Source organism: Ovis aries, chromosome 24, assembly GCF_016772045.2.
Source record: "Ovis aries strain OAR_USU_Benz2616 breed Rambouillet chromosome 24, ARS-UI_Ramb_v3.0, whole genome shotgun sequence".
Lineage (NCBI taxonomy): Eukaryota > Metazoa > Chordata > Mammalia > Artiodactyla > Bovidae > Ovis > Ovis aries.
In genome coordinates, this window is record NC_056077.1 from 10,631,958 (window position 1) to 10,657,423 (window position 25,466).

General features: G+C 48.5%; 1 protein-coding gene across 3 annotated transcripts in view; it reads right to left on the minus strand.

Annotated features, from left to right (window-relative positions):
* The window catches only part of LOC105604659 (uncharacterized), a 166,254-nt gene that overhangs the window by 82,571 nt on the left and 58,217 nt on the right, over positions 1–25,466 (minus strand). For all 3 annotated transcript variants that reach the window (XR_009598382.1, XM_060405888.1, XM_060405889.1), the window contains exons 27-37: positions 22,916–23,096; positions 17,332–17,543; positions 15,323–15,511; positions 14,759–14,898; positions 13,501–13,663; positions 13,317–13,403; positions 8,661–8,798; positions 8,446–8,565; positions 7,278–7,370; positions 2,894–3,111; positions 813–1,006 (exon numbers count right to left, since the gene is read on the minus strand). Coding sequence is in view for 2 of the 3 variants with exons in the window: in XM_060405888.1 (XP_060261871.1) it covers positions 813–1,006; positions 2,894–3,111; positions 7,278–7,370; positions 8,446–8,565; positions 8,661–8,798; positions 13,317–13,403; positions 13,501–13,663; positions 14,759–14,898; positions 15,323–15,511; positions 17,332–17,543; positions 22,916–23,096 (1,735 nt within the window). In the remaining variant the exon portion in view is untranslated. The remainder of the gene's footprint in view (positions 1–812; positions 1,007–2,893; positions 3,112–7,277; positions 7,371–8,445; positions 8,566–8,660; positions 8,799–13,316; positions 13,404–13,500; positions 13,664–14,758; positions 14,899–15,322; positions 15,512–17,331; positions 17,544–22,915; positions 23,097–25,466) is intronic.

Genomic DNA, 25,466 nt, shown 5'->3' on the forward strand with positions numbered 1-25,466 from the left:
TCCTGGATATTTCCAATATCCATTAGCATGCTAAGGCTCTGACAAGTCCTGTACAAGGTAGCCTGTTTAGTTTGGTTTTCAATTTCTAAAATGTGTTGCATAATAAAAAAAAAAAAGTAAGATGTACAAAGAAATCATGGGATATTCATACAACGGACTACAATGGAGAAATGACAATTGCTACTTGTAACAACATGGATTAATCTCAAAACACAACAAAACCAGTTTGTACTCCACCCTCCAAAAAGAAAATTACTCAGTCCCATGTGTCTCATCCAGTCACTCCCTCTGTTTAGTATTTACACAGCAGAAGACTCATTTTGAAAGCGTTACTCGCTCAGTCGTGTCCAACGCTTTGGTGACCCCATGGACTACAGTCTGCTAGTATCTCTGTCCGTGGAGTTCTCCAGGCAAGAATACTGGAGTAGGCTGCCATTCCCTTCTCCGGTGGTTCTTCCCAACACAGGGATCGAACTCCAGTCTCCTGCATTGCAGGCAAATTCTTTACCCTCTGAGCCACCAGGGAAGCCCGAAGAATACTGGAGTGGGTTGCCATTTCCTCCTCCAGGGCATCTTCCTGACCCAGGGTTCGAACCTGTGTTTCTGGAGTCTCCTGCACTGGCAGGCAGATCCTGTACCAGCTGAGCCCCTAGCGAAGTCCGAGGTACTAACTGCTCACCAAAGGGCATCACGAGTGTGTGTGACGCTGGAACAGAGCATCTGTGGACCTGAATATGTGCAGGGTTTCATCTACGTGGAGGACCCACAGAGAGTGCTCGCCCACGATCCCACAGTGCCCCCTGGGCTCTCACCCTCTCGGAGCGCCTCCTTCTGCTTCAGCACCCCCACGACGGTCAGAAGACGGGGCAGGGCTGCCCAGGCGGCCACTGTGTGCTGGGCTTGGCTCCGCAGGGTCAGGACCCGACCTCCTCTCCGCTCCTCGGAGGCCTTGAGGAAGAGCTGCACTGTGTTCTGGTCCAGCAGGGCTTTGGAAAACAGCCAGATCCTAGGAAGGAAAGTGATGGAAGTGTGGAAAACATTAGCAGCTATCTCTGTAGCAAACGGTGTTTTTCCCTTTCAAGTAAGCCAGTCTGGCCCTATGAAGTGTGTTCCTGAACCCCACGTTCAGACCCATCGTGGGATCACCTTACTGGGCCCTCAGCCTGCAGGGATGCAGTGTAACAGCGGGCCCAGATCACAGGCTTTGAGGTCAGCCAAATGGGAGGTTGAATCCCAGCGCTGCTGCCCACTCACCATGGGGCCTTGCATGAGGACACAACTCCCTGAACCTCAGTCTCTTCTTCTGTAAAGTGGAGGAAAGCGTGGAACTACTGATGCTGAACTGATATTGCTAATGAGTTATCAGTCTATGTTATTACGGTCGGGGACGAGGGACAAAACAGTCCCAGGAAGCCTGCTGTTACAATTCCTGGAGAATCGGGGCAGGTGACAGGGTGCCAGTCATCCACATGTTTTTTTGTTTGTTTGAGTTTTTTTCTTTTCTTGACTCAAGTCACGTAAGGCTTCCCAGGTGGCGCTAGTGGTAAAGAACCCGACCGCCAAAGCAGGAGCTGCAGGAGACACGAGTTTGATCCCTCAATAGGGAAGGTCCCCTGGAGGAAGGCATGGCCACGCACTCCAGTATTCTTGCCTGGAGAATCCCATGGACAGAGGAGCCTGGCGGGCTATAATCCATGGGGTCGCAAAGGGTCGGACATGACTAAAGTGACTTAGCACACACGAAGCATGTAAAAACTTACTTTCCTGACCAGGGATCGAACCCATGCCCCCACACTGGAAGTGCAGAGTCTTAACCACTGGACCACCAGGGAAGTCCCACATGGTATGTTCTATATATGACACCGTGGGAGATGCTTTCCATGGGAATACCAAGACCAGGGACAAGATCAGCCATGCTTTCCTTGGTGCACACTCACACAGGTGTGAGAGTGTGTGTGTGTGTGTGTGAGTGTGTGTTTCCCTAAGGAAAGGTACTATTTACAAATAATGCCATTGTTTGGTTTCTTACTTTACAATGGCTGCTAGGGAGCTCAGAGTCAAATCGTCAGCTCCACTCTAGAAAAAGGCACGCGTTTCGTTTACTGATGCCACTTTGATCATCTTCCCATTTTTCCTTCCCTTCACCCTAATTTCCTCATGTATTTTTTTTTGAAACCCAGAATAAGAATTGGTAAGCTGTGGGCCAAAACCAGCCCACCTGTATAGTAAATAAAGTTTTATCCGAACTTGGCCACTTGCATTGATTTACATGTTGTCTACGATGCTTTTGTGCTACAATAGCAGAGTACCTGCCACAGAGAGCATGTGGCCTGCAGATCCAAACATATTTACCATCCTGTCCTTTCCTGAAAGTTTGCCAGTTCTTGACCTAGAACAACGTACATTTTCATAATCTACCTCAAACCCTTTGAAGTTTGGGAATAAGGTTTCCCAGGAGGCTAGGCGGTAAAGAACCTGCCTGCCAATGCAGGAGGCACGGGTTCAATCTCCGGCCCCGAAGATCCCCTGGAGGAGGAAATGGCAACCCATTCCAATATTCTTGCCTGGGAAATCCCAGGACAGAGGAGCCTGGCAGGCTATAGTTCACTGGGTCATAAAAGAATCAGACATAACTTAGCAACTTGACAACAACTGTGAATGCTGTTATAACTAGAAAAGAAAGGAAAATAGATCAAAGTGGAAAATTGAATGTCTCCTCCCTCCTCCCTTCTACCCGCTCAAGCCTTTAAATCAAGAATGGCGCGGATGGTCCCATCCCGTTCAGCGATGGTCTCAGGGGGCACTTCTGGGTGATGATTTCCCATCTACCAGGACTTCAGCCCTTCAACCTCAGAGGCCCCCTCCCTCCTTGAAGCCACCTGGGGACGGTCACCTGGCTGGGGCGACCTTGCTGGAGAGCTGCAGCTGAACAGCCCTGGGGGCTCTGAGGACCTCCTGGTGTAGGAGGACGCTCACACCCCAGCCCCGGGTGTTCCTCCGGCTGTTCTGGCTCGCACTGGCCTCCAGCAGAACCAGCTCCTCACCAGACACGTGCACAGACAGGGAGCCATTGACGCCGCGCTCTCTGTAGCGCCTGGCAGCCCCCTGCACCTGCAGGGAAAGAGGACAGAGTTTAGAAGCAGGGGTGTTGGGGGTTCTTCCCTGATGCTCCAGTAGTTAAGAATCCACCTTGCAATGCAGGGGACAAACTAAGATCCCACATGCCACAGAGCAACTTAGTGTGTGAGCCACAACTGCTGAGCCCTTGCGGCTCAAGTAGAGGATCCGTGTGTTGCAACGAAAGATCTCCCATGACACAGGAAGACACCACGTGCCACAACTGAGACTCAGCACAGCCATGTGATAAATAAATACATACTTTTATAAAACAGTAAAAGTGAAAGCATTAGTCACTCAGTCATGTCTGATTCCTTGTGACCCTATAGACTGTAGTCTGCCAGGTTCCTCTCTCTGTCCATGGGATTCTCCAGGCAAGAATACTGGAGTGGGAAGCTATTCCCTTCTCCAGAAGATCTTCTCAACCCAGGGATCAAACCTGGCTCTGTCTGCATTACAGGCAGATGCTTTACCATCTGAGCCACCAGGGGAACCCCTCTTTTTTTAAAAGATATTATAAAAAAAAAAAAGCAGAGGAAGGACAGGAAGGGTCTGTGGGATCTGGGTATGTAGGAGGGCCTCTTCTTCCAGGAAGTCATCCCGAGTCACTCTAGCACTGAGCATCACCAAACACAGTGGACAGCAAACACTCAGGAAGAGAAATAAGACAGAGGGAAGAACAGGGGAAGCCTTTCCTGACCCCAGGTCCTTGCCTAGGAACAGAATCACCTTGTCCTTCCCACTACCTGTGAGGGGGGATTTCTATCTTACAAATGGAGAAACTGAGGCTCACATATTCAACCTGGGCCTGCCTGGCTCTAGAACTCATGCTTGTGCCTGAAATAGGGCTGCTGGGGGGAGCAGAAGACCCCTGGGCAATTCAGTTACAGAAAAGGATGCTCCACAGTGCCCCTTGGGGCCCAGAGAAGCCCTAGAAGCTCTGGAGGTCAAAGGGAAGAGTGTCTGGTGGATAAGGAGGGGCCACACTTGGGGTGAGTTCCCTGGTGGCTCAGAGGGTAAAGCGTCTGCCTGAAAGGCAAGAGAGCTGGGTTCCATCCCTGGGTTGGGAAGATCCCCTGGAGAAGGAAATTGCACCCCACTCCAGTATTCTTGCCTGAAAAATCCCATGGACAGAGGAGCCTGGTGCAGGCTACAATCCACGGGGTCACAAAGAGTCAAACATAACTGAGCGACTTCACTTTCACACCTGGGGTGAGGTTGGAGCAAAGGTCTGGCCCGGCTCCCCAGGGTGATGGGGGGAGGAGTAGGGTGTGAGCGGCGAGGCCCGCTCTTCCACCAGCTCTGTAGGATCTGAAGCCCACTTCCTGACCTGGGCCTCGGTTCCCCCACTACAGGGTAGAAACTGGCCCGGCCCAGTCTGCACATTACAATCGCATGGGGAGCTTTTACAAGCATGCCTAGCCCCTCGCTACTTGCATTGATAGACAGTAGTGTTTCCCATGCAAGGCAACAGTATTGAGTGATAAAGGGAAATGAGCTATTAAGCCATGAAAAGACACAAAGGAATTGTAACAGCACATTCTAAATGAAACAAACCAATCTTTCACTTCAAGGCTACAGAATGAATGATTCCAACTGTGTGATGTTCCCGGGGAAAAGGGAAAACTAAATATACAGAAAATGGTAACTGGTGGCCAGAGGGTGAGAGAGAGGGAAGGAGGAACAGAGGAATCGTGGAGGATATTTAGGGCAGTGAAGCTACTGTGTATGATACAGCAAAAGCTGATTTATGACATTATGCACTTGGCAAAACCCACAAAATGTATGGCACAAAGAGAGAACCTTAAAGTAAATGACGCACTTTAGTTCGTAATGAATTAATATCGGTCCCTCCATTTTAGCAAATGTACCACACTAAGGCAAGATGTTTGGCTTATTTTTTAAACATTCTCCTTTTATCTATTTATTTTTTTATTTTGGCCAAGCCGTGCAGCATGCAGGATCTCAGTCCCCGGCCAGGGATCGAACTGGCACCCCACAGCAGTGGAAGCACAGTCTACCAATGGACCACCAGGCAAGTCCCACAAGATGTTGATAAGCGGGAAAACTGCGTGGAGGACAGGCGTCTGTGAGAACCCTCCATACTTTCTGCTCAATTTTCCTGTAAACCTAAAACTGCTGTAAAAACTGAGATTTATTAATTTTTAAAAAGAGTGCCTGGGACACCCTAACTAACCAACTCAGCATCTCCAGGCTGCAGTCCGGGTATGTTCTATTAATAAAACTGCCCCCACCTGCTTCTAACATGCAGCTGAGGCTGGGAACTTCCAGGGGACACTGTGTCTTCTCTGATTGACTCTGTGGGCCCGAGAGGTCTTGTGGAGCATGCACTCTCAATAGAGGCAATATCACCTTAAATGCATAAGTGGTTCTGGTGAGGGGGCTTTGGTTAAAAAAAAAAAATTCTTATACAAGGCACAGATATGCATCCACACATAACAGAAATACAGGACATGTGTGGACTTATATTTTCATAGAGGGGACAATTAGGGAAAAAGTGTCTAACAAGCCTCCTTGGTCGGGGATGCAGTAATGAAAATTAGGTTGAGAAACATCAGTGAAGAGATACCTGATGTTTTGCGGGGGATGGGTTTGAGAAGGCTGGGTTCCTGCCACCCAGGTCCAGCCCTCATTCAAACACAGAGATAATGTGAGCAAAGGCTCCTGTTGTTTTAAAAAGTAATAATATACTCAATACTTTTAATGGCCTATATGGGAAAAGAACATTAAAAAGAGTGGAGATATATATACATATATGAAGTGAAAGTCGCTCATTCGTGTCCAACTCTTTGCGACCCCATGGACTATACAGTCCACGGAATTCTCCAGGCCAGAATACTGGACTGGGTAGCTGTTCCCTTCTCCAAAGGATCTTCCCAACCCATATGTATAACTAAATCACTTCGCTGTACATCTGAAACTAACACAACATTGTAAATCAACTGTACTCTAATTTTTAAAAAAGTAATAATAAAGCCTGAATCCATTAGGTGACCCAGCACCCAAGGTTCCAACAGGACTCCTCTCTCTCCATGAGTGCTGGGGCCACGCTGGGCTCCACATCCAGACTGCCTGGGTGCCCATCCAAGACCCTCCACTTATGCGCTCCATGACCTTGTACAGGGCACATCACCTCTCTGTGCCTCAGAGTCTCCTCTGCAAAATGCCGAGACAGCAGCACCACGAGGCATCCACGAGAAGGTCCACGTCAAGGGCTGAGACCAGAGCCTGGCACACGACAAACAGTCAAGGGCCATCAGCTCCCGTTATAACTGACTTCAGCGATGGCACATTTTCCAGTCTGACAGGTGCCCTGATTTTATACATCTCAAAAGTGAAAAGGCTGCCTATGAGACAATGAACCAGTGTGGGTCTGAAGACACATCCTGATTTCAGAGATACCAACACATGTGAAAACACATCTCTGAGAGCGACCAGCTTCATTCTTCAGAGCCCTTCTCGGGCTCCCCTCGAGCTGTCAAAACCCACAGGCAAAGGACTGAGGCTACAGCAGGCATTTGAAAATTGCTATCGAATTCTGGTCCTCATCGCAGTGGGGGCTACCCACCTACACCTCCATGTCCCCAGCCGACAGCCTAATTCCTGTGTACACAGCATACTCTCAAAGCAACCAAGGTGGGGGGCTTTCTACAAAGCCGGCCCTGGAGGAACAGAGCACCGCCCTCCCACCTGCACGCCTCTCCCTGCCTCTTCCTTTCTCTGGAGAATGAAACGCTATGTGTTTCTACCCCACACTGGGCAAAATACTCTGGGATCTAAAAAGCCGTTCTGAAGGCTCATACAGTTTCTTCCAGACCCAACCACAGGGCAGGGTTTTGAGGACAATTCTGCCTCTCTCCTTTTTCAAGGGTGAAATGTGATCCTTTCACCCTCCAGGGAGCTGAAAACCCTTCTTGCCTGGACAATCACTTCCAAATGACGGATTTGGAAATCTCCTTCCCATCTGTTCTTGATTCTGGAGGGGCTGTCTGGCTAAGCTTAGCATCGTGGTGTGGCCCTCCCCCTGCTCCCTCCCCTCCATCCTCCCTTCCTTCCGCTCCATCTCCCAGCAAGCTGGCTGCTCAAAGACAACACTTGGCAGGTAACTGAGGTCATCCTGAAGGGACCACCATCTGTACCTGTAAGTCTGGAGGAAACGTGGGTCCACGGGGACGTCTGAGCTGCAAGGAAACCACCGAGTGGGAGTCAGATCCATTCAGCTGGACCGAGACCTGTTGGGAGGGGGAAGTGGAGAAAGGGTGAGGGAGAGAGATGCAGAACCCAAGAAGGTGGCTGGCTGGGCACTGAGGAGGGATAAGTTTGGGACAGGCCCCACAGCAGATGCCTGAAGCTGCCATCCTTCCAGGACGGTTCTCAGCCTAAATCTTACGGAGACTGCCTTACCTGGAAGCTTGAGAAGTGAGGCCCCAGACACGGGGCTGAGAGGACAGCTCTTGGACTACAGACTGCATCCTCCCCCTGCCACGGTGTCTGCTCATGCCTCCCGTGTTTACGGCTGCCATTTATTTGACCCTGACTATGAACCAGGCACTGGGAAGCTGATTTTACAATCATCATCTTATTCAATCATCACCCCTGCTCTCACAGGCTGGTATTACTATCCTTCTTCACAGGAGGAAAAACTAATGCTCAGCGAGGTTGAATAATTTACCCAAGGTCACACAGCAAGTCAACAGTGGAGCTAGGATTTGAACCTGAAAGGTCCTTGGAGATGGGAACAGAAACACAGGCATCCGTGCAGTCTCAGTACGTCGCACAGAGCCTGGCATACAGCAGAGACACTATCTATATATGGTGAATTAATGAATATACCCACAGTGGCTGCTATATATTCACCAAAACGCACTTCCTTTCCCGCTAGGACATATGGCTAAAACTGCATTTCCCAGCCTCCCTTGCAGCTGGGTGGGGGTCAAGTGATGAGTTCCCACCAGTGGAATTACTTATGCGCCTGAGAACAAAAACCTCTGCAAAATTCTCACCCTCTTTCTCCTCATCTAGCCTGCTAGGGCAGAGCCACAGGGTGGTGGGAGCCTGGGTCCCCGAGTGACTGTGTGGAGTAGACCCACAATGAACTGCGACATGACTGCAGAATAAACTTTCACAGTAAAGCAAACTTTTGTCATAGAGGTGCACCCTGATTCATCATAGGCATGCTGCCAAAATAAAGCCTGTGCTATCAGCTTGCCAGGGCTGATAGCCCTGCCACCTCCCATACAGGACACCTGCATGCTAACATTAAATCCCCTCCTCCCCCAGCTAAGAGGCAGAACTCAGTCATCTGACCTGGGACGTGACGTTGCGGTTGATGGTAGCTCGTGCATCCACGCCACAGTCATATGCTCCCTTGTGACTCTGTCTGAAGACAATGTCCCCGTCCACATTCAGGGCTTGGGGAAACCTCAGCTAGGAAAGAACAGACAGTACCTTTTACTCTTGCCAACAGTCAAGCTCTGCTTGGAGGTCACCAACCAGCATTTGCCCAGCCCAGGGATGGGTACCTGGAAGGAGTGAGCCACGTCCAAGGCCAGGTTATGCCAGACTTCACCACGCTGCGATCTGTCATGGTGAAGAGCCTTCACGTGCAGCAGGACTTTCTGGTTGACCTTCAGAGTGGCCTCGACACCTCTGTTCTTAGCCTGTACAAGAACCAACGGCCCTCAGAGAGGGGACTTCCCGTCTCTGAGTGCCTGCAGAGGCCACCCTCGGAACCCAGCAATCAAAGTGGCCCTAAGATTGATGGGTGAAAGCAGTCTACACTGTGCCACTCACAGGAAAGGAAGTGGGGCAGGTGCCCAGGAGGGCCTTTGATATGTATGGTAAACTCCAGCGCCCACAGGTAGGGCGAGCAGGGTAGGCTTAAGGGCCTGTGTCTCATTCATAAGGGTGATTGTTCTAGTCACTGCTGCAGTTGTAACACTCAGCATGGCACCAGGTGCACAGTAGGTGCTCAACAAATATCTAGACGAATGCAGAATCGCTAGTTGTAGTTATAGCCTGAAATCCCAAAGGCAATGCCATGCCAAGTGGAAGAATGTTTAATTTCTGGCAGGCAGAAAAATACCCACCGTCCCCAAAATGTCCATGTCCTCAACCCTGAACTCTGGGAATCTGTTACTTTACAGGGCAAAAGAGATTTTACAGTTAAGGATCTTGAGATGGGCAGATTATCCTGGATTATCCAATGAGCTGATCACAAGGCTTTTTTGGTTTGTGTTGGATTTTTCTTTTTGGTCAAACAGCACGTGAGATCTTAGTTCCCTGACCAGGTATTGAACCTGTGGCCTCTGCAGTGAAAACATAGAGTCCTAACCATTGGACTTCCCGGGAAGCTTCAAGGATTCATATAAGAGGGAGCCAAGACAGTCACAGTCAGAGAGAGGAAGACACCACTCTGTTACCTTTGAAAACAGAGAAAGGGACCATAAATCAAGACACATGGGTGGTTTTTAGAAGTTAGAAAAGGCAAAAAAAAAATAAAAAATAAAAGGATTCTCCCCTGGAACTTCTGGAAAGAATGCAATCCTGGAAACACCTTGATTTCAGCCAAGTGAAACCCATTTTTTATTTCAGATCTCAAGAAATGTAAGATAAATTTGTGTTGTGTTAAGCCGCTAAGTTTGTGGCAATTTATTATAGCAGCAACAGGAAATACACACACAGTTAATCACTTATTCACTCAACAACTATTTCGCTTCTGCCACATGCTAAGTACAAGCAACAGGCTGCCATCTTTTCCCACCTGTGCTGACTGAGAAGTTAAAAAATGTCTTGCCACTAGAATTTTATCATTGGTGAACGTCTCTAAAAGAATACACAGCTTTATTTTAGAGCCAGGATGGAGAAGGAAGAAACAAAGGTCCAAGAGAAGCAAAAAATGTGTGTCATTAAACAAAGATACAGTTTTAAAACCCTGGAGAAGGAAACGGCAACCCACTCCAGTATTCTTGCCTAGACAATCCCATGGACAGAGGAGCCTGGCGGGCTACAGCTCATGGGGTCACAAAGAGATGGACATGACTGAGCACACAGGGTTTTAGAAAGAACAGTCAAATTAAATTAAATTAAAGGATCCCCACCTACTTGGTTCTAGCCTGTTGGTGTCAGGTGGGGTTTCAGGCCCAGTGGGTCAGATCTTCCAATTTTTTATAATTAGAAGCAGAGATCTGCGTTTTATTCCAAATCTTCTGATTTAAATGTTGACACTTTTTCCCCTTTAATTTAAATGCTAAGCAGGCCAAACAAAACACATCTGCAGGCTGGATTTGGCCCATTCGCCATTTTGCAATCTCCGGTTTAGAAAACAGGACACACCACTGGGAAACATTTGCGCAGGTGTTCTGGGTCGTCATCTTGCCCATGGTTTCCCCTCAGGACCTCCAACTCCCAAACCTGGGGCCTGCTCACAGCTTCAGTTTGACAGGCGGGGAAGTGAGGCCCCAGAAACACAGGTGTCTCTCCATGTAGCAGCTGGCCCGGCTCCAGCCCGAGACCTGTGGATATCCCCAAGGGAGAAACCACCACTGTCTTCCTTCTCCAGGGCCCGGCACACAGCAGGTGCTCAATACATGCTTGCTGGAGAATGGGATCATCTCTTGGAGCGTCTTTTCCTAGAGGGGTCAGGAAGGAGACTTGGATGAGGGCCTATAGCCATGTTGTAAGTACTCAAGATTGCACCCAAGTACAATCTTGGAAGGACTGATCCTCCAGCTGAAACTCCAATACTTTGGCCACCTGATGCAAAAAGCTGACTCACTTAAAAAGACGCTGATGCTGGGAAATACTGAAGGCAAAATGAGAAGGGGGTGATAGAGGATGAAATGGTTGGATGGCATCACTGACTCAGTAGACATGAGTTTCAGCAAACTCCAGGAGACAGTGAAGGACAGAGGAGCCTGGCGTGCTGCTGTCCATTGGGTCACAAAGAGTCAGCCCTGACGTAGCAACTGCACAACAAGTACTCAAGAAAGATCCGTGTAATCCATTTCAATCCTCGTAACACTGCGCAGGAGATGAAGATTGCTGTCTCCTCTGCACAGAAGAGGAAACTGAGATCCAGAGACATAAGATGATTTGCTAAGGGCACAGAGGCAAAAATGAGTTTCACTCCTAAAAGACAAATGCCAAGACCCTCTACTACTGCTGCTAAGTCGCTTCAGTCCTGTCCGACTCTGTGCGACCCCACAGACAGCAGCCCACCGGGCTTCCCCCGTCCCTGGGATTCTCCAGGCAAGAACACTGGAGTGGGTTGCCATTTCCTTCTCCAATGCATGAAAGTGAAAAGTGAAAGTGAAGTCGCTCAGTCGTGTCCGACTCATCGCGACCCCATGTACTGCAGCCCACCAGGCTCTTCCATCCATGGGATTTTCCAGGCAAGAGTACTGGAGTGGGGTGCCATCGCCTTCTCCGAAGACCCTCTAAGTCAGGGGTTAAAAACTACAGACTGGGAGCGGGGGAAACTGGCCAGCCTATTTTTGCAAATCAAGTTGTTTAACCTGCTATAACAGAAATACCACAGACTGCGTGACTCAAATACCAGAAATTTTACATCTCACAGTTCTGGAGGCTGGAAGTCTAAAACCAAGGTGCCAGGCATGGATGGGTTCTGGTGAGAAACCTCTTGCTGGTTTGCAGATGGCTTTTCTCATTGTGTCCTCAGATGGTGGAGAGAAAGCTCAGCTCTGATCCTCTTTTTGGAAGGACACTAATCTTACCATTAAGATTAATCACTTCATGGCAAATGGATGGGGAAAAAATGGAAACAGTGACAGACTTTATTTTCTTAGGCTCCAAAATCACTGCACACAGCAACTACAGCCATAAAATTAAAAGAGGCTAGCTCCTTGGAAGAAAGCTGTATGACAAACCTAGACAGTGTATTAAAAAGCAGAGACATCACTTTGCTGACAAAGGTCCGTATAGTTAAAGGTATGGTTTTTCCAGTAGTCATGTACGGATGTGAGATTCAGACCATAAAGAAGGCTGAGAACAGAATTGATGCTTTCGAACTGTGGTGCTAGAGAAGACTCTTGAGGGTCTCTTGGACTGCAAGTAGATCAAACCAGTCCATCTTAGAAATCAAACCTGAATATTCATTGGAAGGACTGATGCTGAAGCTCCAATACTTTGGCCACCTGATGCAAAGAGCCAACTCACTGGAAAAACCCTGATGCTGGGAAAGATTGAAGGCAGGAGGAGAAGGAGGGCAACAGAGGATGAGACAGCTGGATGGCATCACCAACTCAATGCACATGAGATTGAGCAAACTCTGGGAGATAGTGAAGGAAGGGAAACTTGGTGGGCTGCAGTCCATGGGATGGCAAAGAGTCGGACATGACTGAGCGCTCAGCAGCTGAACAACAATCTTATCATAAGGGCTCCACCCTCATGACCTTGATTACCCAAAGCCCGCACTTCCAAATGCCATCACATTAGAGCTTCAGCATATGAATCTGGGGAGGGGGGTGGGTACACAAACATCCAGCCCACAGCAAAAGTTTTATCAGAACACAGCTGTGCCCATTCATTTGTGTCTTCCCTGCAATGTTTGTGAGCTACAAAGGCAGAGATGAGTAGTTGCAACACTGGCTGTATGACCTGCCAAGGCTACAGTAGTTACCATCTGGTCCTTCAGAGAAAAACTTGATCAATCCCTGCTCTAAATTAGGTATGTAATGCATTTTTTCTTTCTATTTTTAAAATTGTGGTCGCGTGGAACTTCCCCAACCAGGAATTGAACCTGTGCCCCCTGCCCTGGAAGCACAGAGTCTTAAGCACTGGACTGCCAGGGGAGTCCTAGAATGGGCTTGCAACAGCACCAGGCCAACAGCTATTCATTAAGCACTGACTGTGCGCCAGGCCTTGCGGCTCTCAGGATTACAAAGCAGACACGTCCCAATCACGGTCTCGGACTAGCACAGGTCCGGGCTGGGGTCTTTCTCCCAAGAGAAGAGGTGAGGGTTTTTAAGTAAGGGGGTGACAATGACTATGCTGGCGTGTTGAAAAACTCCCTCGGGCTCTCAAGTAGATTGAATTAGGCAGACAGCAGAACAGAAAACTCGGGCCGGAATTCTCCGTTTGCTTCGTCCAGTTGAGAGAAGGTGGCAACCTGAACTGGGGACCACTGGGGTGAAAAGAGCTCTGGGATCTTCACTTACCACATGCCGATTCCACAAAACCACGCACCCATCCAAGCTCCTGGGGATGGTCCTGCCGTCGTATGGGTGGGTCAGGCCCGCGCAGACCTGGGAGGGACAACCACACACATGCACACACACACACACACAGATGGGTCAGAGGCAGATGGAAGCCCCTCCCCGTTGAACCCTGGAGCCTACTCACATAGGGGTGCCCGGCCTGGTAGCCCAGAACCACGGTCTGCAGGGTCTCCTCCTGGGCTCCCAGGACCACCCTGCTCTCCAGGGAGTAACGCTGGTGCCGCCTGTCGGCCGTGAAGGTCTCCTGCAGGAGGATGCGCTGCGGGAGGGGCACAGTCCAGGGGTGCCTGGCATGGAGAGCGGGGAACAGGCTGAAGTCATTAAAGCAGCTGGCGGGGTCAGAGGACACCTGTGCCCCAGGGGCCTGTCACTGTCTTGCAGAGTTGAGACTTTGTTACAGGGGACTAGCCTGGTGGTCCAGTGGTTAGGAATCCACCTTCCAATGCATGGGATGTGGGTTTGATCCCTGGTCCGAGAACTAAGATCCCACACGCCACGTAGCAACTAAGCCCTCACATTCCAACTACTGAGCCTGCGTGCCACAGCTAGAGAGGAGCTTGAGCAACGCAACTAGAGAAGCCTGAGCACCGCAACAAAGATCCTGTGTGCCTAGCTAAGACCTGATGCAGCCAAACACGTGTTTTTATAAAAGACTTTGTCTATGTGCGTGCATGTGAAGGCCCTTCAGTCGTGTCTGACTCTTTGCAACCCTATGGACCATGGCCCACCAGGCTCCTCTGTCCATGGGATTCTCCAGGCGAGAATACGGGAGTGGGCTGCCATTCCCTTCTCCAGGGGATCTTCCAGACCCAGGGATGGAACCCACGTCTCCTCTGTCTCCTGCACTGCAGGCAGATTCTTCACCATCTGAGCCACCAGGGAAACCCTGGAACACCGTAGGTGCTCAATAAATATAAATGTGGTTAAGAAGTGGATGAGACCTTGGCAGATGCAGGGGCTGTTAGTTTGGGTTACTGCTGCTGTTCTGACAGTAGATGGCTAAGGGTCCCTGGCTGGTCAGTGCACAGCCTGGACTTCAGGCTGGGTCTCTGACTCCAACCCTGTGCTGTTCAGCCCCCAACAAAAAACAGGCTTTTCAACCAGCTGGGCCTCCAGGAACTGAAATGGTTCCCCCAGAGCAACTTTCAGCCTGGGGTGACGAGACTGTTTTCTATGCCCACCTTGGCACATGAATGAAAGGAGGTGAGGGACACGGGGGCTTTCAGGGAGGGGGCTCATCTCTGAGCTCTGGGTTCTGTCTGGGCCCCTCCAGGCAGCACAGCACACCCCACTCCCTGGTGACCCTCCATGCTGGAGAACAGGAGACCCGGGCAAGCACTACTCCTCGGGGGAAGCAGCCTGGGGGAAGGGGCCACACATACACAAGGAAGAAGGTTCCCTGCTTCCGGTACAAGCTCCTGTCTCGAACCAGCTCCTCCAGGCTGCCCTCCAGCTGCAGGCCCTCAGGATGGCCCCTGGCACTGGTCCCCAGAGCCGTCAGCGATACATGACTCTTCCATGGCTGCAATGAGGACCAGGCTGATGCAGAGGGATGCCCCGAGGGTCCAAGCTGCGAAACATCCTGCCCTGGGGGTCTCCAGGAGCAGCCCCCACTGCCCACTCATTACCCCAGGAATGACCACCAAGAAGGGCTGATCAAATGGGCTGCAGCTTCCACACCATCAGACCTCAAGGTTGCACAGGCACACTGCTATGGCCAGGCCTCTCCAGGGGCCCAGCAGGAATGAAGCACTTGGATGTCCAGTACCAGGTGGCTGACCTTTGCTCTGCGGTCAGCGCTAGTATGGCTGGGTTCCATTTTATAGATAAAGAAACTGAGGCTTGGGGAGGCTTATAGGCCAAACTAGTAGGCTTCCCCATCCCAGATATGGGATTCAGGGTCTCTCGATGGCAAAGTCTCCAGCATGGGCCACCTGGACCCTTACCTGCTCCGTGTGCCTGTAGGCTGCCGTTAGGTTCAGCTCCCGCTGTGGGCCCTTCAACCAGCAGTGCAGGATCTTACGGTCTCGGCTGTTCTCAGCATGAATCTTGCTCTGCACCGCTTCACTCCAGGCTGATTCTATTTCACTCTGGCTGCTAAAGAGGCTCTGTGCCAAGGCTGTCACCGTGGAAACCTGCAATGAGGATGAAGAGGCTGACCAAAGCCTTTGCACACCCTATTTCCTCCTCTTGGGATTCCCTTTCTCTCAGTCCCACTTGGTGAACTCCTACTCATCCTTCAAAGCCCCTCCAATGAAGGAGGACACACAAGAGGACAGAAGGGTAGCCTTCTCTCCCTGCATCATTGCACGGTTTTCAGAGCCATGGGAGGATCTAGGTGTTACTGGGGCTTGTACTGGAGCTGGGGGAAGTAGAACTCTTTAGCCTTGTGCTGGGCTGTATACCCAGCCCACTACCCTTGGCACAAGCCCCTCTAGGAACAAGGCTCTGCCTTGTGCCCTGCTGGCCTCTGTCCCTTGTTCATACAGCTCCCTCAGGGGACTCATGAGGAGAGGTAATGGGGCCAAGTTGGAGTTTGGGAATTACCAAACCTCCTGCCAAATACTAGAACTACCCAAGACCTTACCCCACGCATCACTGACCTCAGGTCACCCCCAGAACCCACGGGCCCCATTTCAGCAAATGGCACCTGCTCCTACACAACCTGGTTGTTGCTGTTCAGTCACTCAGTTGTGTCCGACTCTTTGTGACCCCACAGACTGCAGCACATCAGGCTTCTCTGTCCTACACTGTCTCCTAGAGCTTGCTCAAACTCATGTCCATTGAGTCGGTGATGCCATCCAGCCATCTCATCCTCTGTCGCCCCCTTCTCCTCCTGCCTTCAATCCTTCCCAGCATCAGGGTCTTTTCCAATGAGTCAGCTCTTCGAATCAGGTGGCTAAAGGATTGGAGCTTTAGCTCCTGTCCTTCCAGTGAATACGCAGGGTTGATTTCCTTTAGGATGGACTGGTTTGATCTCCTTGCTGTCCAAAAGACTCTCAAAGAGTCTTCTCCAGCAAAAGAGTTTGAGAGCATCAACTCAGCACTCAGCCTTCTTTATGGTTCAACTCTTACATCCGTACACGACTACTCAAAAAACCATAGCTACACAACTGCTTGAGCCAAAAACTTGGGGTCATTTGTCTCTTCCTCACTTCCCCAAACCAATCCATAAGCAAGTCAGTCATCGACACCTTGAAGTAAATTCTGCAATCTGACCACCTGCCTCTGCTGTCTTCTCCCAGGCCAGGTCACCATCACGCCCCTGAGCTGGGTCACCTGCAGGAACTGGCCAGCTGACCCCTCCTCGCATCCTGTCCTGGCTTTACCTGTCACACAGCTGCCCTCTCAAGGTCCCTAACCTTGCTGGGAGTCACTTGCTCCTCCTGAGTCCACCCTGGTACCACCTGGCCCCTGCCTCGAGGGTACTGTGCTGTCCCCAGACATGCCCACAGAGCTGCCTCCTCCTGAGCCCAAGTCAGGCCTGGACCACCCCTCTCTCATGTCCACTCATCATCCCAACACAGGGAGAGGCTTGGTGTACCAGGTTCCCACACGTGACACCAGGGAAGTCCTTCCCTTGTTGATTTCCTTTCAAACTCTGCTATGCTGCTTCACTCGGCAGGCCTCATTCTGCGTTTTGGTAAAAGCCTCCTATCTATTTGTTTCCAGGGTACCAGCTCAACCTACTTTCATATTTTACTCTATCAGCTGCTAAGCAAGAACATGAGACATTGAGGTTTATTTTGCGGTCCACTCTCCCAAATTCCCTCGGCAACTAACTCTGAAGAGTGTCAGTACTGAGTGAGCTAGACCTCACGCATCCGGGACCCAGTATGGAAAACCCCCAAACCTCAGTTTTAACCCTTTTCTCAGAAGATTTAAGCCACAAGAAATCAGCCTCCCTGGCCACTGGTGAGGGGGCTGGGCAGGGGGCGTGGCTGAGCATGCGCACCCGAAGGTAGGTGGTAGCTGGGGTGTAGACGTGGATCTTGCCCTGCCTCTGGAGGCCCTGGCCCCTGCAGGCCACGTTCACCACCAAATTCTTCAGGGTCCAGGCCTTGCCCAGCGTCAGCTCCAACACAGCCTGGAACATGGCTCGGTTAGGCCAGTACAGCCTGTGAGCCGTGGAGACCATCAGCCAGGGACTATTCAGGTTCAAGGCTCCTGAGATGGGCAGAGAACAAGAAACTAGTTATCTCCAGGGCAAGAAGGGGGCTTCTGGCAGGCAGCAAGAGCCCCCTGTAGAGTCATCACGGTCACTGCAGGGCACATCTCATAACTGGGAATGACTGGGGGTAGAACATAAGGGAACCTTCTAGAATGACTCAAATGTTCTGAATTTTGACAGGAGCTTGGGTTTCACAGATCTGTGCACCTGTCAAAACTCATCAAATGGTACCCGGGAGATGTTGGCATTTCACCTTAGTGAATGATACCATACTGAAATGTTGAGGGGTGAGATGGACCATAGTTTACAACTTAATTTGACCTGTTACCAACAAATAAGACAGATGGCTAAGTGGACAGATAGGTGACAAGATAGGTGGAGTAAAATGTTCATAGTAGAATCGACACTGAGAATATGTAGGTATTCCCTGCAGCACTCTTTGCACTTTTCTGTATGTTTGAAATGTTTTCAGGAAGATATGTTAGACAGAAGAAACGCTAGGAAGGTTGGAAAGGGGGCACTCCAGTGAGGTGATCAAGAGCATGGCCTTTACTCTTGCAAGCTATGTGACCTCTTTGAGCCTGTGCTTCCATCTGTAAAATGGGTACAACAGTACTAATCACTGTGTCTTGGGACAGAGGAAGCATCCACTCAGAAGAGTAAAGATCAATCATCACCATCATCAAAAAGTTGACATTCTACACAGCACGTTGCCCTTCCACAAGGAACTAAAACCAGTCACTGGACCCCTCTCATACTTTGTAATAAATCTCCCACTCGCTCAAGGGCTAATTCAGTAAATACTGCTCCAGACTCTCAGAACTTGGTAGTGAACAGGAGGCATAGTTGCTGCCTTGATGGAACTCGTGGTCTGGGGGCAGTGGTGGCAGAGAAATCTTGAATAAACATGTAATGAGACCTGTGCTGCGCTGTCCTTAGTTGCTCAGTCCTGTCCAGCTCTTTTGCAACCCCATGGACTGTAGCCCACCAGGCTCCTCTGTCCGTGGGGATTCTCAGGCAAGAATACTGGAGGGGGTTGCCATGCCCTCCTCCAGGGGATCTTCCCAACCCAGGGGTCGAACCCGGGTCTCTCGCATTGCAGGCATATTGTTTACCGTCTGAGCCACCAGGGAAGACCTACCTAGGAGGAAAATGCTAAGTGCTAGGAAGGAAAAGAAAGAGGGAGCTAGACCAAGGTCAGGAGGATCAGTGAAGACTCCCATGAACAGGACCATTGAGCTCAACCCTGAATGAGAGGCAGTGGAGTCAGTCAAAGGGAGGGAGCACTCCCCCACCTCCTAGTGGAGATAGAAGATTCACTATGTGGGGAAACTGAGGCTCAGAGGCCAGGATTCAGGGGGACCCAGCACAGCAAGGGTAGAGGGCGGGCTGCCAAGTTGAGAACAGGGAGATATTGAGTAGACTGTGGTCAGGTGCCCTGAGGTGCCAGTTCCACAGGAAACGGGGAGTTTGCTCCACAGAAGAACAGAGTGACCGAAAAAAAGTGGTCCACAGATATGGGGCCCAGGGTCCTCAGGGAGAGCCAGGACCCCACCCAACAGGGAAGTCCATCAGTCAACAAGAGCACCCCCACTCATACATACATACATATATGCAAGTGAAATACTGCTCAGCCATGAAAAAGAATGAAGTAATTCCCTTTGCAGCTACATGACTGCAACTAGAGATTATTATCCTAAACGAAGCAAGTGAGAAAGATAAATGCCATGTGATATTACTAGACATGGAATCTAAAACATGACGCAAATGAACTGATCTATGGAAAAGACTCGCAGACATAGAGAACAGACTTATAGTTAGCAAGGCGAGGGATGGATTGGGAGTTTGAGATTAAAAGATGGAAACATTATATATGGAATGGATAAACAATAAGATACTACTGTATAGCACAAGGAATAATATTCAATATCCTATGATAAGCCATAATGGAAAAGAATAGAAAAAATGTGTGTATATATATATGCTGCTGCTGCTGCTAAATCGCTTCAGTCATGTCCGACTCTGTGTGACCCCAGAGACGGCAGCCCACCAGGCTCCCCCATCCCTGGGATTCTCCAGGCAAGAACACTGGAGTGGGTTGCCATTTCCTTCTCCAATGCATGAAAGTGAAAAGTGAAAGTGACGTCGCTCAGTCGTGTCGGACTCTTCGCAACCCCATGGACTGCAGCTCACCAGGCTCCTCCATCCATAGGATTTTCCAGGCAAGAGGACTGGAGTGGGGTGCCTTTGCCTTCTCCAGTGTGTATATATGTATAATGGGATCACTTTGCTGTACAGCAGAAATAGAACATTGTAACTCAACTATACTTCAACAAAATAATTTTTTTTAACGAGCACACACACCCTCCTCTTCCCATAGAGCCTCCTTCCAAGCAAGTTCCAAGTTACTGACTCTTAAACTAAAGCACATACCATACTCTTACCTGGCATGTGGGAAAGCTACTAAAAGCAACTTCAGAAACATAAAGAAGAAAGAAACTCAAGGGGAACAGATCAAAGCACCCCGATTCTATAACTTACGTTCATAGAGAAGAGAAGACAATGCATCATGAAGAACTTGCAGGAACACAAAAGAGCTCTTGGGAATACAAGCTAAACAAAACTAGAAAGGTCAGCAGGAGGGCTGGTGGATGAAGCTGGGGAAATCAGCCCTCAAAACAGAACAAAAGGACAAAGAGATGGAACAAAGGAGAGAAAAGAGAAAATCAGAGGTTTAGTTTCTGAGGACCAACATCTATCTGACCACCAGGCATTCCAGAACACAGAAAGAAATTACCAAAGAAACTGTACAAGAAAACTACCAAGACCCAAATGGTGGGTCTCCACATTTGCAAGGTTATATGCCAAGTCCTTAGTACAGTGAATAAAGATAGATCTAAACCAAAGCTCATCATCATAAGATTTGAAGATATGAGGATTAAGGGCTTCCCTCATAGCTCAGGTGGTAAAGAATCTGCCTGCAATGCAGGAGACCCTGGTTCTATTCCTGGGTCAGGAAGACCCACTGGAGAAGGGAAAGGCTACCGGCTCTAGTATTCTGACCTGGAGAATTCCATGGACTGCATAGTCCATGGGGTGGCCAAGAGTCAGATATGACTGAGCACCTTTCACTTTCAGGAATAAAGAGAAGCTCCTAAAAGCTTCCAGAGAGAGACAAAAGGATCACAGACAAAGGATGATGGATCAGAAATAGCACCAGACCTCTCAATTGATTCACATAGACAGTGGAGCGATGTCTTCAAAATCACAAAGGGAAATCATTTCCGACCTAGAGTTCTCTATTCAGCCAAATCAAATGAAGACAGTTTAAACACTCAGGGTTTCAAAATGTTTACATCCTGTTACAGGTTGAATTGTCTCTCTCGAACAGATATGTAGTCTTAACCCCAGGTACCTCAAAAGGTGACCTTATTTGGGAATGGGGTCATTGCAGATAGAATTAGTTAAGATGAGATCACACCAGAGTCCCAGGTGACTCAGTGATGGAAGATCCCCTGAAGGAGGAAATGGCACCCCACTGCAGTATCGCCTGAAAAATCCCATGGACAGAGGAGCCTGGTGGACTACAGTCCATAGGGTCACAAAGAGTTGGACACATTGAGCGTTCACGGACACTTAACGGCGAAGGAGAGGCCTGAAGTCTGACATGACTGGTACCTTTATATGAAGGGAGAGGTTTTGGCACACACACACAGAGAACCATGTAACAACGAGGCAGGACTGTTATTGTTGTTTAGTTGCCGAGTCATGTCCGATCCTTTGCGACCCCATGGACTGTAGCCTACCAGGCTCTCTGTCCATGGGGTTTTTCAGGCAAGAATAGTGCAGTGGGCTGTCATTTCCTTCTCCAGGGGATCTTCCCAACCCACAAATCGAACTTGTGTCTCCTGCAGGCAGAGATTAGAGCAATGTAACTCTAATGTAACTCAATGTACCAACCAAGGAATGTCAAGCATTAATAGCCACCACCAGAAGCTAGGAAGAGGCAGGGAGGATTCTACCCAGGGTCGCAGAGAGAACATAGCCCTGCTGACGCCTCACCTTCAGAATTCTAGTCTTGGAGACTGTAAGAGAATAAATTTGCTGTTTTAAGCCACCCAGCTTGTAGTAATTGGTTAACACAGCCCTAGCTAACGAATACACCTTCCATGTATCCTCTCTGAAGAAGCTACTGGAGGATGTGCTCCACTGGAACAAGAGTAAGGCAAGAAAGGACATGAACGCGAGAAGCAGGGACTGTGGCCCAGAGAAGTGGAAGGCACTCCCTGAATGATGGTGACGGGAGGCCCCAGGACACAGCAGTACACCCGGGAGCACCAGTGGCTCCAGGAAGAGTGTCGACAAGAAAACTAGGGGAACTGATCAAAGCTGACATGTGATCGGAAGTGTGTGACCCTCTGGAGGAGAGTTTTGCACTGTTGCTAAAAATTCTAGGAATAATCATAGGAGGAAAATAGAAAATTAACCAAACAGGGGGAAAAGCTATTATAGCTCCAGGAAAAACAAAAAGTTAGAATTCTAGTATACCACATGTCTCAGCTGTGAGGGACACAATTTTATCAACAGTGAATATTAACAAACTGTAACTGTTTGGGGGGAAGAGAGGGAAATACATATTTTAAAAGGGATGGTGCAAGTTAAATTCTCATCCTCTATAATAAGAAATACATGGAGAATAAAAATGCCTAAGAGAGAAAAAGCAAGAAGTAAGTGTGATTAAAAGATGGAAGGTCTGGTAAGAAATAGTAAAAAGAATTTACAGTGATTGCCATTTCAAGCAAAATTTGGGATAGGAAGACATGAAACAGAAAATTACTGTGTTTGTTATAACTTTAACTTTTAAAACTTTAAAAAGTTTTTCAAGTACATACATGAATACAGAGACTATGATGAGATTCCCATGTAACATTCACCCACCTTCAACAATTTCTATGTCATAGTCTAATTCACTTTTCAAACTATGTATTTCTTTAATAAAAATTAATTCAAAGATAAACTATGGTACATCCATCTTTTAAAATGGGAGACAGTGTTCCAAGGAGAAGAAACAGCAAGCGCAAAGGCCCTGAGGTGTGTCTGGGGAACAGAAAAGAGGCCAGGAGGGTTGCAGGGTAATGGGCAATGGGGAGAGTAGGGTGACATAAGGTCGGAGAAACAGGCAAGGCCCTGTAATGTAGAGTTCTGTTGGTAAGGGTAAGAAAGCAGGATGTGTTTGTGTGCTTCCTGCAACACATTTAAGGCCTGAGTCTGGAGATAGCCAGGTAGACAAAAGGGAAGGGTGTTGCAGACGGTGGGCGTGACTTGAGCGAAGACCACTAGCCAAGGCCACCCCATAGACGTCACTCACCTTCCCACCTCCACAGGGCAGCCCTGGACGTGTCCTTCCACTGCCAGCCCGCCACGAAGGGCAGCCGCCCGTTGTACTGCGCCTTCAGGTGTGTGCTGGCCTCCACGTGCGGATGGCGGAGGCTCAGGTGGTGCAGCTGCGTTCGATAATCCAGCTGCCTCTCCAGCACCTGCAGCACAAACTGGAGACCCACACCCACGATGCTAATCGGATCTGGTGCTAACTACGAGGCTGCTTCCAACACAGAACATTCCACTGGCTCTCCACTGCAGCCTGAGCCCCCTGGCTACCAGGAACTGCCCCAGTCCACCCCAAAAGAAACCCTGCACCCCCATTAGCAGTCACTCCCCATTGCCTCCTTCCCATACACTCCAGAAACCTACCTTCTGTTTCTATTAATTTACCTCTTCTGGACATTTCTTACAAATAGAATCACATAGTATGTGGCCTTTGGTGTCAGGCTTCTTTAGCATGGCATGATGCTTTCAAGGTTCATCCACGTTGTAGCATGTGTCAGAATTTCATCTTTTTCTTTTTAAATTCTACTTATTTTAATTGGAGGATAATTACTTTACAATGTTGTGTTGGTTTGTCATACATCAACATGAATCAGCCAGAGATATACATATGTCTTCTCTCCCTTGAACCTTCTTCCCACCTCCAAATCCATCCCACCCCAGAACTTCATTCTTATTACGGAATGATATTCTATTGTATGGATAAATATATGTGTCAACTTATTCATTGATGAACATTTGGGTTGTTTCTGCTTTGGGGTTATTATGAATAAAGCTGCTATAAATGTTCATGTACAAGTTTTGTGTGGACATAAGTTTTCAATTCTCCTGAGTACCTAGGAGTAGAATTGTTGGGTCATATGGTAACTCTGTTTAATATTTTAAAGAAACATAAAACTCTTTTTTCTAAACCATCACACCATTTTATGATGCCACCAATATGAGTCCTAATTTCCCTGCATCCTCACGAACCCTTGTTAGTTTCTTTCTTTCTTCATGTCAGCTATTCTAGTGGTGGGCTTCCCAGGTGATGCTAGTGGTCAAAGAATCCAGCTGCCAGTGCAAAAGATGCAGGAGATGTGGGTTCAATGCCTGGGTCGAGAAGATCCCCTGGAGTAGGAGACAGCACCCCACTCCAGTATTCTTCCCCAGAAAATTCCATGGACAGAGGAGCTACACTCCGTGGGGCTAAAGAGAGTCAGACACAACCGAGCAACTGAGTACCGCCTGCTGGTGGTAGCATCTCACTGCAGTTTCGATTTAAATTTCTCTAATGACTAATTAGCTTAAGCAACTTTTCACATATCTATTGGCCGCTTGTGTACCTTCTTTGGAGAAATATCTGTTCAAATCCTTTGTCGTTTTCATGTTGAGTTGTAAGTGCTCTTTATATATTCTGGAGACAAATCCTCTATCAGAAATACGATTTGCAGATGTTTTCTTCCATTCTGTGGGTTGTTACTTCACTTTTGTGACGGTGTCCTTTGAAGACAAATTTGGGGTTTTTTTTCTGTTGTTTTTTAAATGTTTATTTACTTAGTTTTGACTGCACTGGGTCTTCGCTATAGCCTGTGGGCCTCTCTAGTTGTGGCGTGTGAGCTTAGCTGCCCTGTGGCCAATGGGATCTTATTTCCCTGATCAGGGATTGAATCCCCATCCCCTGCATTGAAAGGTGGATTCTTAACCACTGGACCTTCAAGGAAGGGCCAGGTTTTTAAGTTTGATGAAATCCAGTGTATTTTTGTGGTTATACTGTCAGTGTCCTATCTTAGAAATCCAAGGGAATAAAGATTTCCTCTTATGTTTTTTTCTGAGAGTTTCATATCTCTTGTATTTAGGCCTATAGCCTATTTGAGTTAGTTTTTATATATGATCTGAAGTGTCCAACTTCATATTCTTAAACATGAATGTTCAGATGCCCCACACCATTTGTTGAAAAGATTGTTCTTTCCCCTCTACAGTTACCTTGGCGCCCTTGTCGAAGATCAACTAACTGTAAGTAGAAGGGCTTATTTTTCAATTCCGGGTTCTATGCTGTTGGTCTGTACGTCTATCCTTATGCCACTACCATAATACTCTTAATTACTGTAACTTTGTAGTAAGTTTTGAAATTGGGAAGAGTGAATCCTCCAAGCTTGTCCTTTTTCAAGATTGTCTTACCTACCCTGGGTCCCTTGAAATTCCATATGAATTTTAGGATCAGCTCTCAAAAAGATAGTGCAGATTTTGATAGGGAGATAGAGATTGTTGAATCTGCAGATCAATTTAGGAGGTCTTGTAAACTTCACATTAAATATTCCAATTCAAGTACATGAGATACTCTCCCATTTATTTGGGTTTTCTTTTTATTTTTTAAATTAATTTATTTTAATTAGAGGCTAATTACTTTACAATACTGTCGTGGTTCTTGCCATACATTCACACGAATCAACCATTGGTGTACGTGTGTTCCCCATGCTGAACCCCCCTCCCACCTTCCTCCCCATTTCTTTAGTTTCTTTCAACAATGTTTTGTAGTTTTTGAGAGTATTCAT